Source organism: Gossypium raimondii, chromosome 4 (assembly GCF_025698545.1).
Source record: "Gossypium raimondii isolate GPD5lz chromosome 4, ASM2569854v1, whole genome shotgun sequence".
Lineage (NCBI taxonomy): Eukaryota > Viridiplantae > Streptophyta > Magnoliopsida > Malvales > Malvaceae > Gossypium > Gossypium raimondii.
The window spans coordinates 48,595,926-48,613,026 of NC_068568.1; the positions used below are offsets into that span (position 1 = coordinate 48,595,926).

Consider the following 17,101-nt stretch of genomic DNA (forward strand, 5'->3'; position numbering starts at 1 on the left):
ATATATTGCTTTTAAATAAAATTTAAGATGGATTCGATGGTGATAAATCTGACACTACTCCCCTAAAGCTAGTGTTTTCAATTAAAGCAATGAACTTTAAAGTTATGAAGATCAAAATATATTCTTAAATATCCAAAGCTAGAGGAAAGAGAAACAAAAATAAAAACAAAAGGAAAAGGAAAACCCAAAGAAAAGAGAGGTCAAATGTTAAGTGGTGCTGTACTTTGAAAGTGGAATATATGTATATAACATTAAATAGGCATAGGTTTTAAGGTTTTTCTTTTAAAAATAAATATTTTTTATTTGTCTAATGGTTGAGCTTTGTGCTATTGTTTTAAAAAAAATAAAATGGAATAGGGAAATTTTTTTATTTTCTAAATTAGGTTCTACACAAGTTATTCGGAGGAATAGATCCACATATTTATGTGATTTATGGGTGTCAAAGATTAATATAGTTTACCATTGTCACTATTTTATTTTTTATTGTACTAAAATTACAAAATCTAGAATTTAGACAAGGAAAAGAGTAATGTACTAAAATTAGTGGTAAATTTGGTAGATTTTCAGACACTAAAAATGGCGATAACATCATTTCCACCCTTTCTAATCTCCCTCCAACTGTTTCGTTTGCTAGACATTTTAGGAGCCAAATTCGGGAAGCTGAGGAAATTTGGTCTTTGTTCCAAACAAACCAAAAATTACCCAGAAACAAAGAACAAAAAAAAAAAAAAACCCATTCATTTTTCCGAACTTCGTCATTCCAACAGCTCCCATTTTCTTTGAATTTTTTTTTTCAAAATCTGAAAATACCCATTTCTTGAAACTAACCAATCAACACAGAAAGGTCGAAACTTTAAAAAAAAAAAGATTGTTTTTTCTTTCTTTTTGTGTTGGTTTCCGTTTATGTAGATTATTACATTTCCCTCCAAGATTGCCATCTTCAATGTGAGTTTCATAAATGCTTTTCTTTTTCTTTGTTATGTTGGCCTTCCTGAAAACCTACATTGATGCAGGAGAAAGAGAGAGAAGATATGGATAGAGACATTTTTTGATCTTTGGGTTATTTGGTTGACAGAGAAAGGAATGCAGAGTTTGAACAAAGGCATTGTTTTTATTTGTTTATACATAGAATGAGCAAAAAGCTTGGCTTTAGAAAGGCTCTGGAAACCAAAGTAAAGAAATCACAAGTAGCTGCAAAGAAGAAAGCAATAAGCATATTTACAGCAATGTCTGTTGCTCATGTTGATGAGGAAGAGGCTGGTTCTGGTGAAGTTCGCCATGTTGAAAAAGTCCTCCCAAGAGGCGACTTTTATATAGGGGAATGGTGTGATGGTTTGCCTCATGGCAATGGGAAATATTTATGGACTGATGGTTGTATGTATGTCGGTGGGTGGTTTAAAGGAAAGATCATGGGGAAGGGAAAATTTTGTTGGCCTTCAGGTGCTACCTATGAAGGTGAATTCAAGAGCGGGTTTATGGACGGTCAAGGGACTTTTACAGGTTTTTCAGGAGATTCTTATAAAGGTTCTTGGGTTATGAACCTTAAACATGGACAAGGGATTAAGAATTACTTCAATGGGGATTACTATGAAGGCGAATGGCGCACTGGATTCCAGGAGGGAGAAGGGAGGTACCAGTGGACCAATGGGATTCATTATGATGGCCAATGGAAGAACGGGTTAATGAATGGGAATGGAAGAATGGAGTGGAGTGATGGGAATAGTTATGAGGGTTGTTGGGAGGATGGTTTCCCTAAAGGAAACGGGACTTTTAGATGGCCAGATGGGAGTTCCTATGTTGGTGTTTGGAGTAAGGATGTTAAGGAAATGAATGGAACATATAATCCTTCGGATTCTTCAACTGAGAAACCAGATTGGGATCCTCAAGTGGTGTTTTTGGAGTACTTGAAAGAGTGTAAGATATGTCCTGGTGAGAAGATGTCAATTTTGCCATCAAAAAAGGTGCCACATTGGCCTGGAATGGGCAAAGGGAATGATCAAGGGAGGCCAAGGAGAATGTCTGATGGGAAGTTAAATTGTCATAGTTTTAGTTCTGATATGCATGATGTTTCAGCTATTAGTGAAGGGGACTCCAAGGATGATGATGATGGTATTGAGAGTCTTTGTCTTGAAGATTCTACTTCAAGAGGGAGTCTTCCTCAATTTAAGACGCCCACGAAGAGGCAAGGGCAGACAATATCCAAAGGCCACAAGAATTATGAGCTTATGCTCAATTTGCAACTTGGTATTAGGTAATGCATTCTCCTCTGATATTGAAAGTTGTTTGAATGTCAACATCATGTGTTTTTGGTATTTGCATTGCCTTCTAGATTATGCTTATCAAGTTTAAGAATGCATGCAAGGAATGAGAGTTTTTGTATGAATCTGATATAGTATTTATTCTCCTTTATGCTTTTGTCATTTTATTTGCTTTAGAGGGTCGGGGTCATCACCCGCAGTTCTGTTTGAATTGAAGATTTCTCAATGTCTAACACATTTCAGTATGGAGATATAGTGGTTTGTGTTGTAATCATGCATGTATTGATTCTTTGGTTACATTGTAGACACTCAGTTGGAAGGCCTGGTCCAGTTATATCCCTTGATCTCAAGTCCTCAGCTTTTGATCCCAAGGAAAAAGTATGGACCAAATTTCCGCCAGAAGGATCCAAGCACACTCCGCCTCATCAATCTAGTGATTTCAGGTGGAAGGATTATTGTCCACTTGTGTTCAGGTTAGAGTCTGAATCATCTTCTTGCTCACAACAGATAAATTCTTCTTTGCTGAACTATTCGTCTTAATCATGCTACAATGGTATAACAACTTTAGGTAATAATGAAAATAATTTTTATGCGAATGGAAACATACTAAGCAATAAACTTTGTTGAATTCAGTACATAATAATAAAACTAGAACTATATGATACGAAGTTGGAACCAATATTATGCGGTTATGTGTAGTTCCTGACTGCTAATTTCTTTTACATTTTCAGAACCCTTAGGAAATTGTTCGATGTGGATGCAGCTGATTACATGATTTCAATATGTGGGGATGATGCCCTTCGGGAACTATCATCCCCTGGAAAAAGTGGAAGTTTCTTTTACTTGACCAACGATGACAAATACATGATAAAGACGATAAAGAAGGCAGAAGTAAAAGTAAGAGTTAATGTCGTTTCTATTACACTTTTGCAGTTGAATTCAGAAATTATAAGATAGCTTTGCATTAAGCTGCAATTCCTCACTGGTTTTGTATTTCAATCAAAACTTCTACGTAACATAAGGTTATTCATCGTACATCTTCAAAAGTCTTCCTAGATGACAATACTCGGTCCCTCAAAATTCAGTACTTTATCAACTTTCAAGTTTTCAGACAATGTTCATATTTACTTGGTGCACAAATCACTTTTGATGGCTGAATAATCCCAAAATTCGTGCATTGCTTTACCGGGCTTTAAATGTTTACTAATCCGAGTGAGGACACTGTCACAGGTGCTCCTAAGGATGCTTCCAGCCTACTATAATCATGTTCGGTCCTTTGAGAACACTCTAGTCACCAAATTTTATGGTCTTCATTGTGTGAAATTAACCGGGACAGCTCAGAAGAAGGTAATGTCAACGTTACAAAACTTTAACTTCAAACATAAATAATTCATCTCAGTCATGAAGTTTCAGAAACCAATCTCATACATTATTCATTTTGAATCAATGAGTCAGGTACGGTTTGTTATAATGGGGAATCTGTTATGTACTCACTATACCATTCATAGGCGCTTTGACTTGAAAGGTTCTTCCCATGGTCGCACAACTTCTAAACCTGAATCAGAAATTGATCCGTCTACAACCCTCAAAGACCTTGATCTCAATTATCTGTTTCGGTTAGAGAAAACGTGGTTCGAAGAGTTTTGCAGGTGATCATATTTTCTAATATCCTCTTTCTTTTTAAGGTATCTTCATTTCTTGCAACCTATATTACTTGGACTCAGGTGTGAATGTCACATATGGGTTCGTTTCTGAGTTTTATAGAAAATTATATCATATTAAGCTGCATTTGGCAAAGACCAAACCATTGTAGGATATTGCATAGATTTGAGATCGATAAGGCCTTCAAAACTTTTGGGATGATAAGCATGGAACTTTTGATTTTTCTTTTCTGATCCAAGTTTCCCTTCGTGCAGGCAAGTTGATAGAGATTGCGACTTACTTGAACAAGAGAGAATTATGGACTACAGTCTGTTGGTTGGTTTTCACTTTCGAGAAGTTCCTACACCTCTTGCTTCTGGAGCTGTTACACCTACTGGTTATTTCTAGTGATCTCTGGTATTAAAATGTTTTGTGACTTTGATATCAACGGCTGCTTAAATGAGTAAAGATATGTTCTTGGATTTACTTGCAGGAAATGCAGACCATGAAAATGAAGAAGTTCCTCGGCTATCTCAAACAGGACAGGATCAGCTTGATAGCGAGCCCTCAGGGTACGATGAATGTTCTTGTTTTTGGATGCTCATTTATGTTTTCAAGAGTACTTCATACCTTGGCATATGTCTAAGCAGGCATCATCACTGTTTCCCCACTTTATGAACACTGAAATTTATGTTATTTCCAACTATTCATTTTTCTTGAAGTACTTGTGTCCAGCACATTTCTGAATTGTTTCACATGGCCATGAGAAGTATTCGATCTAAGAAAAGTTAATATGATGTTTATATGAAGTGATAACAATTTAATTTACTGATGATAGTCCAAATTGACAATGCAGGGGGTCTTCCATTCGATTAGGTATTAGCATGCCTGCTCGGATCGAAAAGACTGTGAGGAAACCTGAATGTGAAACCCAGCTTATCGGAGAACCAACTGGTGTATTCTATGATGTTATCCTCTTTTTTGGTATAATCGATATTCTACAAGACTACGATATTACCAAGAAGCTTGAGCATGCATATAAATCAATGCAATATGATCCAACTTCAATTTCAGCTGTTGATCCAAAGCAATACTCAAAACGCTTTCGGGATTTCATTTTCAAAATTTTCGTAGAGGACACTTGAAAACATATATTTGACAAAGATGTTCAACTTAGGACCAATGCCCCTCCGTGTACATTTGATCATAATCCGGAGATGCGAGCGCCTAGAAGCTTAAAAGGTTATCGTTCTGATCAACCGTGGAGGATGATTTAAGACCACACTGGACACACCTTTGTAACTCAGGATTAGGTTATCACCCTCTCTTCATCGCCATTATTTTTTACCGTTGCAGATAATATATATGCATATATATGATATGTTATAGTGAAAGGTTTAGGTTAAGATTGTTAAAACCAGAGTTACTAAAGCTTGATTCAAATGTAGATGAATTGGCCAAAAGTGGTGAAAACATACATTGGGATTGCATTCTTTTTTGAACTGAAAATTGTTTACTTCAATGGCTGAAGAGTCTCTGGGTTCAGCTTCAAATGATAATGTACAGAAAGAGATTGAAATGAGAAAAGGAGAAGAAAAAAAGCTTTTAGTTTGCTTATATGGAAAATGAAAACGTTTTGTGTCTATTCAATATTTTGTATATCTGTGTATGTTGATATAAGCATTATTCTTCTGTATTAAAAAAAAGCTCATTTGACATGGATTATAGTTGAAAATAATTCCTTTTTAGAGACTTATCAAGTTAAGAAATATTATATTAATTTTTTGGTGAATAAAATATGAAGATAATTAATAAATTTTCTCGATTCAAACCAAAATCTAAAAATTAATATACCTTCAAACTTATATTTGATTCGATTTACTTACTACTTATCCGCAAACCAGGTTAAATTGATGCTGTCTAAGGTCGGACCCATCGGTTGTACTAATCACAGCAATTACATTGCATGGTAACATTAGCATCTCTCCCCACTCCCTTCTTATTTGCCACCTCAGATTAGATAAGAAAAAACGAACGCACGCACGCACTCCCATATGTTTTTAGACTTTTGTTGCTTTGTTTTTTTTAATGTTGTAGAAGGCAAATTGTTGAATTTTAAAGAAACAGATCCACCAAAAATCAGCTAAAATTTAGACCAAAAAGAATGAGTTCGTCAAGGAGTGTAAGGAAGTTGGAAGTGGTATCACCAGTGCCGGCAGACATAGATATTGCAAACTCTGTTGAACCATTTCATATTTCTGAGATTGCTAAGGACCTTAACCTCAGTCCCAACCATTATGATCTTTATGGCAAATACAAAGCCAAGGTTTTTTCTTTTCCTTTTCACTCCCTTTCTTTGTTTATTTTTGGTTATTGGATTTTGATTTATTTGTGTTCTTTAATGATCGATTTAATCGTTTCGTGTTTGGATTTCGATATTGAAAAAAAGCTGTTAAAAAAGTAGAAAATTGAATAGTAAGATCAGCAAAATCTGTCTTTTTCTATGTTTTCTTCTGGGCATTGCCTCATCTGCCAAAAGGGAAGCTTTTCTCTTTCCTTGTTGAATTCCTTGAAATCCCAGACTTGAGATATGTTGTTTTGTTTCAAAGATAATGCAGGAAATGAAAAGGATGAGAAAAGGTTAACTCTTTTTTTTTTTTCTTCTGGTGTTAAATTCTTAGCTTCTTGATTTTTGACTTAGTAGAGATGGAAGTGTGTTGAATGGATATTCAAGCGGTGTAAAAGTACTAGAGAAAGCCATTTTTCTGATATGCTTTTCCCTTGTTTATATTGGCCGCTGAGTTCAGATTTGAATTTGAATTACTTGGTTGATTTGGTCTATAGGTGTTGTTATCTGTACTCGATGAGCTTGAATCCTCCGACAATGGATACTATGTCGTGGTTGGAGGGATTACTCCAACTCCTCTTGGAGAAGGCAAGTCCACTACTACAGTTGGTTTGTGTCAAGCTTTGGGTGCTTATCTTGATAGAAAGGTATTCATTTTCACTTTTAGATATACTGAAATTATTCTACATAGGCAAATACTAAATAATATCGTGTCGCTCTGGCGCTTGCCATGATACAGGATAATTCATTTTACTTATGGAGGGATTTCTATTTTGTTCTTGACTTCTTTTTTTGGACTTTAGAATTTCTTATTTTGTTAAACGTAGCTCTGAATACTGGCAGGCATGTTTTGATAAAAGAAATATATTTTAGGGTCGCTTGATACTGGCAGACCAATGGAGTTCCATGATTCCTGATGCTTTGAATTGCTTATTTATAAATTAGTCTGTTAAGCAATTTCAATGATTGAAGCTATGAGCTGTCCGTATGATTGGAAATGTCTTTTTCAATCTCCTCATATATAAATTTAATGTTAAAAGATTTCAAATCCGAGAATTATTGCATTATTTCGACTTTTTAACTATTCCTGATCTACGATGATAGTTGAGCTATGTTGTGAAATATTCATTTATAAGTCTACATAGTCAACTTACTAGATGAAAGTTTGGTTTTTTATGGTTTCCTATTCTCCTTTTGCAAGTTATTGTCAAGGGATTACAACTCTTCACTATTTGACATGGATATGGAAGTTTCAGATTTGACAATCTAATGTTTTAACTACTTTAACTGTCTTGATACTATATGTTGCACTCTAATGTTAGGTCGTTACGTGTCTTCGCCAACCATCACAAGGACCAACTTTTGGAATAAAAGGGGGTGCAGCTGGTGGAGGCTACAGTCAGGTGATCCCGATGGATGAGTTCAATCTTCATCTAACAGGCGATATTCATGCAATAACGGCTGCAAACAATCTACTTGCTGCTGCCATTGATACTAGGATCTTTCATGAGTCTACCCAATCAGACAAGGCTCTTTTTAATCGTTTATGTCCACCAAATAAAGAAGGAAAAAGGAAATTCAGTGATATCATGTTTAGACGATTAAAGAAGCTTGATATCACCAAAACTCAACCTGAGGACCTTACACCTGAAGAAGTTAAGAAATTTGCTAGGCTTGATATTGACCCGAATTCTATTACATGGAGAAGAGTGATGGATGTTAATGATCGGTTCTTGAGGAAAATCACCGTTGGCCAGGGCCCGGAAGAGAAAGGGATGGTGAGGGAAACTGGATTTGATATTTCAGTTGCTAGTGAAATAATGGCTGTTTTAGCCCTGACTACGTCTCTCACTGATATGAGAGAGAGGCTAGGAAAAATGGTGATCGGAAATAGCAAGGCTGGTGAACCTATAACTGCTGATGATCTTGGTGTTGGAGGTGCTTTAACAGTTCTCATGAAGGATGCCATTAACCCTACTCTGATGCAGACCCTTGAGGGAACCCCTGTTCTTGTTCATGCTGGTCCATTTGCAAACATTGCTCATGGTAATTCATCTATTGTGGCTGATAAGATTGCACTGAAGCTGGTTGGACCACAAGGGTTTGTGGTCACGGAAGCAGGTTTTGGTGCTGATATTGGAACAGAAAAGTTCATGAATATCAAGTGTAGATACAGTGATCTAAGGCCTCAGTGTGCTGTTATCGTGGCAACAATAAGGGCCTTGAAAATGCATGGTGGTGGCCCGGAAGTTGTTGCAGGGAAGCCTCTCGACCATGCCTACCTAAATGAGAATGTTCCGTTGGTTGAAGCTGGTTGTGTGAATTTGGCTAGGCATATTATAAACACAAAGGCCTATGGTGTGAATGTTGTTGTTGCTGTGAACAAATTCTCAACTGACACTGAAGCAGAAATGAATGCTGTTATGAATGCAGCTATGGCTGCCGGGGCATTTAATGCTGTAATTTGTACTCACCATGCTCATGGTGGTAAAGGAGCGGTTAGTTCCTTTTTCCTATCTGTTTATTTCCATAAAAGTATAGTGCTGCACTCAAGGTGCATTGTTTAGAATAGCCACTTTGTCTTACACATGACGCCTCATATATGTTACTCGGACTCAGTGTGTCTGACATGGATACTTTCAGTTTTATAACTTTTCCATGTATTAGGAGGGTCCTTGAAGGGTTGTATTCCCATACCAATGACCAAAAATATGTTGGACATTGGTTTCAGACATGAGTACTTCAAGAAAAAATTAAGAGTCAAAGCAACTTAAATCTCATAGACTATTTGAGTAGCTAGTTGCATCTAATTTACGGATTTGGCGTTCAACCTGTTTTCTATATTGCACTCGTGCTATGTCAAACATTATAAAGAGCACAGTAACTTGTTTTGTCAAAGAACTAATGCTCTGTGGTTTCTATCATTTAAATCTGCAATTTCTTACTGTGCTATCCACTCTAGACATTTCTTCTGAATCTGACTTCCTTGTTTGCCTCCGAGTCTTTAGATTTCTTTTGAAATTCCTCTGCATCTATTCCAGTAATTGTTTGACTAAATCAAGAAGAACCTTGGGTCATTTGACGTATGTGCTTTTAAACAAATGAGTTAGAATTGTTTCGAGTTTTCTCATTTTGAGTTACAATTGAAGTTTGAACATATCTGTATGTTATAACATATCGCCCTTTCCACCTGTAATCTTATTCTGTGTTGTCATCTTTGAGTTTGTATCTTATGCTGTAAAAACCTGTCTTATAAAGTTGATTTGAAGCTTTCAGCGACAGATTAGTGTTATTTTTGTCAGGTCGACCTTGGAGTTGCAGTTCAAAGGGCTTGCGCGAGTGGGAATCAGCAACTCAAATACCTGTATCCTTTGGATATTAGTATTAAAGAGAAAATAGAGGCAATTGCTAAGTCATACGGTGCCAGCGGCGTTGAATACACCGAACAGGTAAACTCTTTATAGATCTTTAATCAATTTATTCCATTTCAAAATGTATTTGATCTTGTGCATATCATCATTTGAATTTAGATTACTTTGTTTTGGAGGTCTTGCATTTTTACTTGTCGCTTTTTTATGACACATCATGTATACTGAGAATTCTTAAAATGAAAATATTGTGGAAATACCATCTTCTTTGCGTTTCGGGTAGGAAACCAAGCAGGCATCGGAAACCCTTTAAAAGCTTGGTCTTTAAGAAAAAGATAATCAGTGAAGGAGCTTCTAGGGTTGAGCAAAACGAAAAAACTGAGAAAACAGAAAACTGATTCAAAACTGTAGCATTCAGGTTTGATTCGGATAAGGTTTTTTTACTTGTTCAGTTCAGAGTTAAGATCTGATTGTGGATCATGAAGTCAAAAACCACAATATTCGAACCAAATTCGGATATTAGAAACAATAAATATAAAGAAACTGATCCAGACATTTCTCTTTGACATGAATAATTTCTTTTGCTCTCAAACCAGGCTGAGAAACAGATCGAGATGTACACCAAACAAGGGTTTTCGGGTCTACCAATCTGCATGGCGAAAACTCAGTACTCATTTTCACACAATGCTGCTGAGAAGGGAGCACCAAGTGGATTTATCTTACCGATAAGGGATGTGCGAGCCAGCATAGGAGCCGGGTTCATTTATCCTTTAGTGGGTACAATGAGCACAATGCCAGGGCTACCAACAAGGCCATGCTTTTATGAAATCGATCTTGACACTGCCACCGGAAAGGTCATTGGTCTTTCATGAAGGCATAGCAGGTTTGGTTAGGTGAGGGCTTCTGGAGTGGGTGCATGAAGCCATTGACAGTTATGGGTACTTGTGTTCCTTAACTTTTCCCAGTTCTTAATTGTGTTATTTTAATGATGAAGTTGAATACTTGTGAAGAATAAAATCCTTTTTTAATTTCCCTAATCATCCTTGGATTATTGTAATAATTCACTGAAGTTCATGAGGTGTAGTTTGTGAAGTAATTATGGGCAACACACGTTAAATCTGCCTTGCAAAATCAACTTCCCACCCAAATTTACTTGCCTAAACCCTCGCTAAAAAACCTCAAAATTATACACATATTTATTATAGGATTAACTCAAAAACCTAAATGCAAATAATTAATTTTATTAAAATTGAAATATCTTATATATAATGAATAAAATAACAATATTTTATTAAATATATAAGGTTTCTATACCTTATATTCATAACATTAATGAATATATTAAAAAATTCCCTGGTGAGGCCAATGGTCTTGGTTATTTTTTTAGGGTAAATTACACATAAGGTCACTAAAATGTCTGTAAGTTTACGTTTTGAGCACTTCAAAAAGCTACAAAATGATCACTAATTCCAAAGTTTTCATTCAAGTCATTAGGCTATTAAAATTGTTGCTATATGGCCTTCTTTGTTCACATTGCTTGCACCAGCCAGAATCTCTCATTTCCCTTCTCTTTTACAATTTCTTTTTTCTATGAAACAATTTTGAATGTCACGAATCTAAAAACCAAAATTCAAATAGCTTTCTTCTTCAATCTCTGACACTGACCATTAGATCAACTAGGATTTAAGGTATGTTCTTCTACTCGTTGATGGGTACTAATCCACCGTACCGATCATCGAATCATCGCTTGGAACTTGGTAATCGAACTTTTTAAAAAAAGAAACTTAACATCCCAGTGACTTAAATAAAAACTTTCGAATAGTTCAGTGATTTAAATGAAAACTTTCAAATAGTTCAGTGACTATTTTGTAACTTTTTAAAGTTGAGTGACCAAAATGTAAATCTACTAATAGTTTAGTGACCTTGAGTATACTTTACCTTTTTTTTAAAGGTTTTTCATTTTATTTTAAAATTTGATACTATTTTGGCAAGCTCTCTCTTACATTAACCAGTGATCAAGGGTTTAATCCTCGCATTGGGTATGGAGCAGCTTTAAAACCTGTGGCCAGCATCTACCCTTTTAATGAGCCTACAAAATTCGGAGGATTAGTTATTGGGTTCACTCTGGCAGATACATTGATAAATCAAAAAAAAAAATTGATACTATTTTAAAACATAATAATTTTCGATGTTAGGTGCATTGCACGTGAATTTAGGTGTTTACTTTTAATTTATTAAATATTATTTTTACTATCTTCAAAAATTATATTTTTACTAATTAAATAAGGATAGGTCTAAATAAAAGTTGATTAATTTTGAAAATAATTGAGATAATAAAATGATACTTTAAAAGTAATGAAAATAAAAAGTGAGAAACAAGCGATAGTGAAATATTATATAATTCGATAAAATATTATCATTTGAATATGAGTAAATATTTCATTTTACGTCAACTCTCGTTGCTTTTGACATAATATTTTAAAACATCATGGTAAAAAGTATTCACAACTGTGTAAGTATTATTAATATCAAATAATAGTAAAAGTATTAAATACCAAATAACAACACCAAATAATAATGAAAATCATACCATTTTTTGGTGATGGAAACAAAAACCTATTAAATAATATCAAAAATCATTCTTTAGATGTTATTTGCTTATAAATGCCTAACTAATGCATTTATTTATGGGGTTAAATATTAGTTTTTTTTAAGTTTCAGTAGCACAAAAACAATATAAGTATATGTCCAACTAGTTACAATGTAGGTGTTAAATATATATATATATATATATATATATATATATATATATTAAGTTTCACTAGTACAAAGATAGTACAAGTATATGCCGAACCAACTATAATGTAGAATTTATTCAATACAACGCACATCGGACGAAGAACTAGACAAAACCCACACAAGGCATATGCACAAGATGAGAAGAGAACCCACACATTGCAATTGCAGATGGTGAGACTCAAACTTGGGCCTACAAGATTCGGGAGCTTCAGCCTTTATCAACAGTATGAAAGTCTCATTGATTGCTAAATTTTAGTTTAAACTAATATATAACTGTAACACTAATTAAATGATAATTAATTTAAAATATAGATAAAAAAAACTAATTAAGTAATAACCATGGTAGCACTAATAATGAAGATATGATAATTATAGATATTCTATATTAACAATTTTTATCGAAAATAAACGTAAAACATGTATATTAGTTTCATATTCATGATCGTAATAAAAATTATTAATAAAATAATTATAATATTTTATATTATATTGAATGATTTTATAGATTTAAAAATATGTGAAACATAGTTAACATAAAATATTAATTTTATTTGATTAATTTTTTTACCTTGATTTCTCAAATAGAAATGAATGATACTTGATTCAAGATTTGTATTAAATTGAGTCAATTTGATTTGATGCAATTTGTATCTATTAAAAAATTAATTTAATTATAGTTATAGATAATTTATATTTATTTAATTAAAAATTTTAATGTACTAAAATTATCAAATTAACTATTAGTTTTAAATTTAATGTTAAAACATTAAATACAATTTTTTAGTTTTAATATTAAAACTATTTTAACATTTTATATATTTTTTTCTAGTTTAGAACCAAATAGAAATGTTATTATTAAAAACAAATTCAAATTGTATCAAATATAATTAAATTAAATTTTATGAATTTTGTTCAAAATCAACTTATCTAATTCGAAGAGATTATCACAATATATTATCTAATTTCATGATAATTTGTTTTCATAAGTGAAACAACTATTGAGATTATCAAAACATGTAATTGTACCATAAAAAATGAAATAAATTAAAGCTCGATACTATATTAAGATGGAAGAAAGAAATGAGAAGAGTTGTTTGACCACTGAGAAAGTGGAATAGGATAATATAAAAGCAACAGATCAAGATTTGATGATTGATAAAAAACGATAGCTTACAAGTGTGACTAATACACCTTTATATATTGCTATGATAACGGTTGATATATAATAGCATTTAACTAACTATAGTTTTAATAGATGCTAACAACCACTCTCAACAATACAAAAGTCTTTGTAATTGACACCAGCTCAGTGACTGGGTAGTAGATACTAACAAACACTTTCAACCCGATAAGTAATTTGAATATAGAGTAACAAGCTTTCAAGTGAAAATTGTTGTTTGATTTCCAAGAAAATATTTAACAATGGATATCTTTGTAGAAATTTGTTGAATTACTTAGAATTTGGACCCAATTGATAAAATGTGCAAGTCTTGAGGACTAAATATGTTATTAATACCGTTAAAAATGTTATATAATCATTTCCATGAACGATTTAACGAAGGGTAATCAAAACAACAAAATTGAACGAAAACATTAGTGATGAAATTGATAACTTTTGTAGTTTGGTAACCAAAATCAAAATATCCTAATAGTTTGATTGCTAATGGTGTAATTTATCCTAAAATAAATTACTTAATTCTCATTAATGAAATCACATAAGAACATGCTAATGTAATTATATAATTTGAACTTATAAATAGTCAACATTTAAGTTTCGAGTTTAGCCCGATATAACTTAAAATGATCCAAAGCCTTGGTCTTGGACTTGCATGAAATTCCTATCCGACATGCTTCAGTTAATTATTTATAACTACAGAAATTTAAATGAAAGCACAAATTGGAGTCACTTAGAAACGATTTCTAGCCTAATTTCTGTCTCTCCATTTGGTGATTGGAGTCGCTTTATTTATCCACTATTCAAGACTATTGTGTCCCCAAGTTGATCCACCATGAACCTTCATTGAATGGCTACAATTTGGCCCATTGATCTCTTGTTGAATAAAACCTTAAGATTAAGCTTTAAATTTGTTGGATACTGACCTTGTAACCGGCCCAATTATAAAACTCAAGTCACCTCATTCTGCCCCATGCTCACATCAGTTGCAACCATGGTGCCTTCCTGCCGACCTAGTGAAAGATAGAAAGAACAATAGCGAAACAAGTAGTGCACAAAACCTAACAACTAATTGGTTTAATGATGTTTGACATCATGTTCACGGTTCGAAACAAAGCCGTCTCATCACTAAGGTAAAACATAAATTGACCAACAATATGACCTGCAAAAGCAAGATTAGGTGGTATGACAATACGATAGATACATATCTCAACTAACTGTCGGTAAAGAATAAGGATCATTTGACTTGCAACCTTTAAGAGTGAAGGTGGAGCCAGCAAGAGAGTGACATATTTAGCTGGAGAAAGGGCCATTTTAGAACCGTAAGAAAAGATTCCAAATCCCCAAAAAATAAGATGACCCAAGTCTTTCATCAGAAACTATTTCACTGCTTAAATTGCCAAATACATTGAATATCACTTTCATATCAACATTACAACATCCTCCTCATGCAAGTGCCTTTTATTTCATGTTCTACAACCAAATTTTGGACCATCAACTATTATTGACTTTTTTTTTCATCAAAACAATTTTTTGAATTTGAAAAAGAAAACCCAAAATTCCAAATGATTTCTATTTCAGAAAAAAAGTAATAAATTTAAAAAATATACATATATACACATCGAACACATACTATATTCTAATACTTGAATTAACCCCTATCAACAAAGTGAGGTTGCAAAGCACTGATCCGGTGGGTCGTCTGAGTCTAGAGACAGTGGATACTGACAAATGTACTGATATGCTTCAACAATATTCAATGAAATGACTACATTAACTAAAGCTGAACTCCCTTTAAGCTGCAGCATTCACCTTCTTACTTCAATGTCTTAGTAGGTCAATACAAATTATTTTCTTTTTTCTTATATAACGTGTTGGACTTAAATATATTCAATTCTTATATATATTATATCATGTTTGAGTATGTATTAGATATAACTATTGCACACTCTCACTTATAGTCGTGGACGTAGTAAAATTATCACCATTAATTCTATTAAATATCACTCTTACATATGAATCATAGAAAGAGCAAATCCTCAACACTACTTGTGGTAATATCACATTCAATTTATATAAAAAGATTTCAATACATATAATGGTGAAAATTTTTTTATTATGTTTTTGAGAAATTATGTCTAATTGTGGAGATATTTAATATAGGCAATATTGCTCTCTGTGCCATCCAATATGTCAAAATCTTTGTCTAATTTAGGGTTTGTTAATGGCTAAAAGACATGGGTCCTTAGCTTCTCAAAAGGACATGCAACATCTTCATCAAAGCTTAAAGCAGACAGACATTCAAGTGTATCTATGTTATATTTTATAAAATTTGACTTGCTAATAGGATGTATATTTAATACCATTTGTCAGGGTTTGGTGCAATTATCTAAGATGAGAAAGAGAGATGTTTGGTCGTTGAATGAACAGTAAATGATGAGATGATTCAGAGGTGTAAACTATTTATGAAGCTTAAAGATGGGAAAGTTGGATGGATTTAAGCAAACCAAATTTCAAAAGCTCCGACAAACCAATCCTAGCCCATATCTTTCTAAGTTTTGAAGATGCATAAAGTTCCACGTCAGTGTGAAATGATGCCAATTTTGTCAATCTGATTCCATCGCTTTTGGTTTGGTTTTAAATAGTTAGGGAGAATGGAGTTGGCAAAAAAATGAGTGGGAAAGGGCAAATCATCAATGTTGGACAACTTGGGAGGGATATCTTATATCATCAAACTCTACTTATTTTTACTTATTTTGTTTCATAATCCATTCGGGAACCTGAGAATAGATTCATGGAGTTGAAATGTTGGATTTGAGCCTCTCCTTAATCAATGTATCCATTCATTATCATAAATAAATTCGTCTACCATTTCTTCGATACAACTCTAAAAAGTAATGGTTTTAAAATAAGAATATCGAAAATAATAATAATAATAATAATTTATGGTTATCCCTTTTAATAATATATTTTCAAAATTTAAGCATAAATTTTCTCATTAAAAAAATCATATATTTTATCATTGTACCCAACACTTATCGGTGCTTAATCATCAAAGATATTCATAATTCCGAACCTATAGTTTCTAGGCCTTTCAATCACAGTGCTAGCATAGTATCACAATGAAATCTGACAGACCACACGAGGGAATGCAGAAAAATATATATCAAATTATAACATGATTTTTGACCTCTATAGAGTGGAGCAATGGACCCTTTTCAAGGCTCTTTTCTCCGACTGATTCTAGAGCCTGGAAAAAGTATATATATATATATATATATATATGTAGAGGATTTGACGCTATCTTTTTGCAATTTTAATGCATATCTAGTGATGATTTTGGGAGGGGAAAGCCTGCAGAGATATGGATAGTGGTGGTTACACAGATTTTCTATTCATATTGTCATCCCTTCTACTCTTTGTGGGGATGTTATTATAGGGTTTTTGCATTTCTCACACATGCATGGTTTCTAATATGGGAATTTCATCATTACTTTTTCAGTTTTGGTGCATA

The 17,101-nt window shown here is 33.4% G+C and overlaps 2 protein-coding genes across 4 annotated transcripts; both read left to right on the forward strand.

Moving 5' to 3' along the window:
* The first annotated feature begins 516 nt into the window (after window positions 1–516).
* Window positions 517–5,542, forward strand: LOC105780930 (phosphatidylinositol 4-phosphate 5-kinase 6). 3 transcript variants are annotated; one of them, XM_012605467.2, is made up of 9 exons: window positions 521–945; window positions 1,014–2,251; window positions 2,564–2,731; window positions 2,990–3,155; window positions 3,489–3,605; window positions 3,714–3,907; window positions 4,175–4,296; window positions 4,393–4,471; window positions 4,756–5,542. In XM_012605467.2, the coding sequence occupies exons 2-9, from the start codon at window positions 1,131–1,133 to the stop codon at window positions 5,042–5,044; spliced, it is 2,256 nt and encodes a 751-aa protein (XP_012460921.1). In that variant the 5' UTR covers window positions 521–945; window positions 1,014–1,130; the 3' UTR covers window positions 5,045–5,542. The 3 variants fall into 3 exon arrangements, with proteins under 3 accessions (XP_052485751.1, XP_012460921.1, XP_012460922.1); XM_012605468.2 differs by having other exon boundaries at window positions 521–2,251; XM_052629791.1 differs by lacking the exon at window positions 4,756–5,542 and having other exon boundaries at window positions 517–2,251; window positions 4,175–4,316.
* Window positions 5,543–5,918: 376 nt separating this feature from the next.
* Window positions 5,919–10,651, forward strand: LOC105779835 (formate--tetrahydrofolate ligase). Its single transcript, XM_012603785.2, has 5 exons — window positions 5,919–6,225; window positions 6,744–6,893; window positions 7,569–8,744; window positions 9,549–9,695; window positions 10,211–10,651. The coding sequence occupies exons 1-5, from the start codon at window positions 6,064–6,066 to the stop codon at window positions 10,484–10,486; spliced, it is 1,911 nt and encodes a 636-aa protein (XP_012459239.1). The 5' UTR covers window positions 5,919–6,063; the 3' UTR covers window positions 10,487–10,651.
* The last annotated feature ends 6,450 nt before the right edge of the window (window positions 10,652–17,101 follow it).

Excerpts from the sequence above, each read along its gene's own strand:
- LOC105779835 (XM_012603785.2), top strand. The coding sequence starts at position 6,064 with ATGAGTTCGTCAAGGAGTGTAAGGAAGTTGGAAGTGGTATCACCAGTG. Across the intron at positions 6,226-6,743 it reads ATGGCAAATACAAAGCCAAG|GTGTTGTTATCTGTACTCGA; the intron begins GTTTTTTCTTTT and ends TTTGGTCTATAG. Across the intron at positions 9,696-10,210 it reads GCGTTGAATACACCGAACAG|GCTGAGAAACAGATCGAGAT; the intron begins GTAAACTCTTTA and ends CTCTCAAACCAG.
- LOC105780930 (XM_012605468.2), top strand. The coding sequence starts at position 1,131 with ATGAGCAAAAAGCTTGGCTTTAGAAAGGCTCTGGAAACCAAAGTAAAG. Across the intron at positions 3,908-4,174 it reads TGGTTCGAAGAGTTTTGCAG|GCAAGTTGATAGAGATTGCG; the intron begins GTGATCATATTT and ends CCCTTCGTGCAG. Across the intron at positions 4,472-4,755 it reads CTTGATAGCGAGCCCTCAGG|GGGGTCTTCCATTCGATTAG; the intron begins GTACGATGAATG and ends TTGACAATGCAG.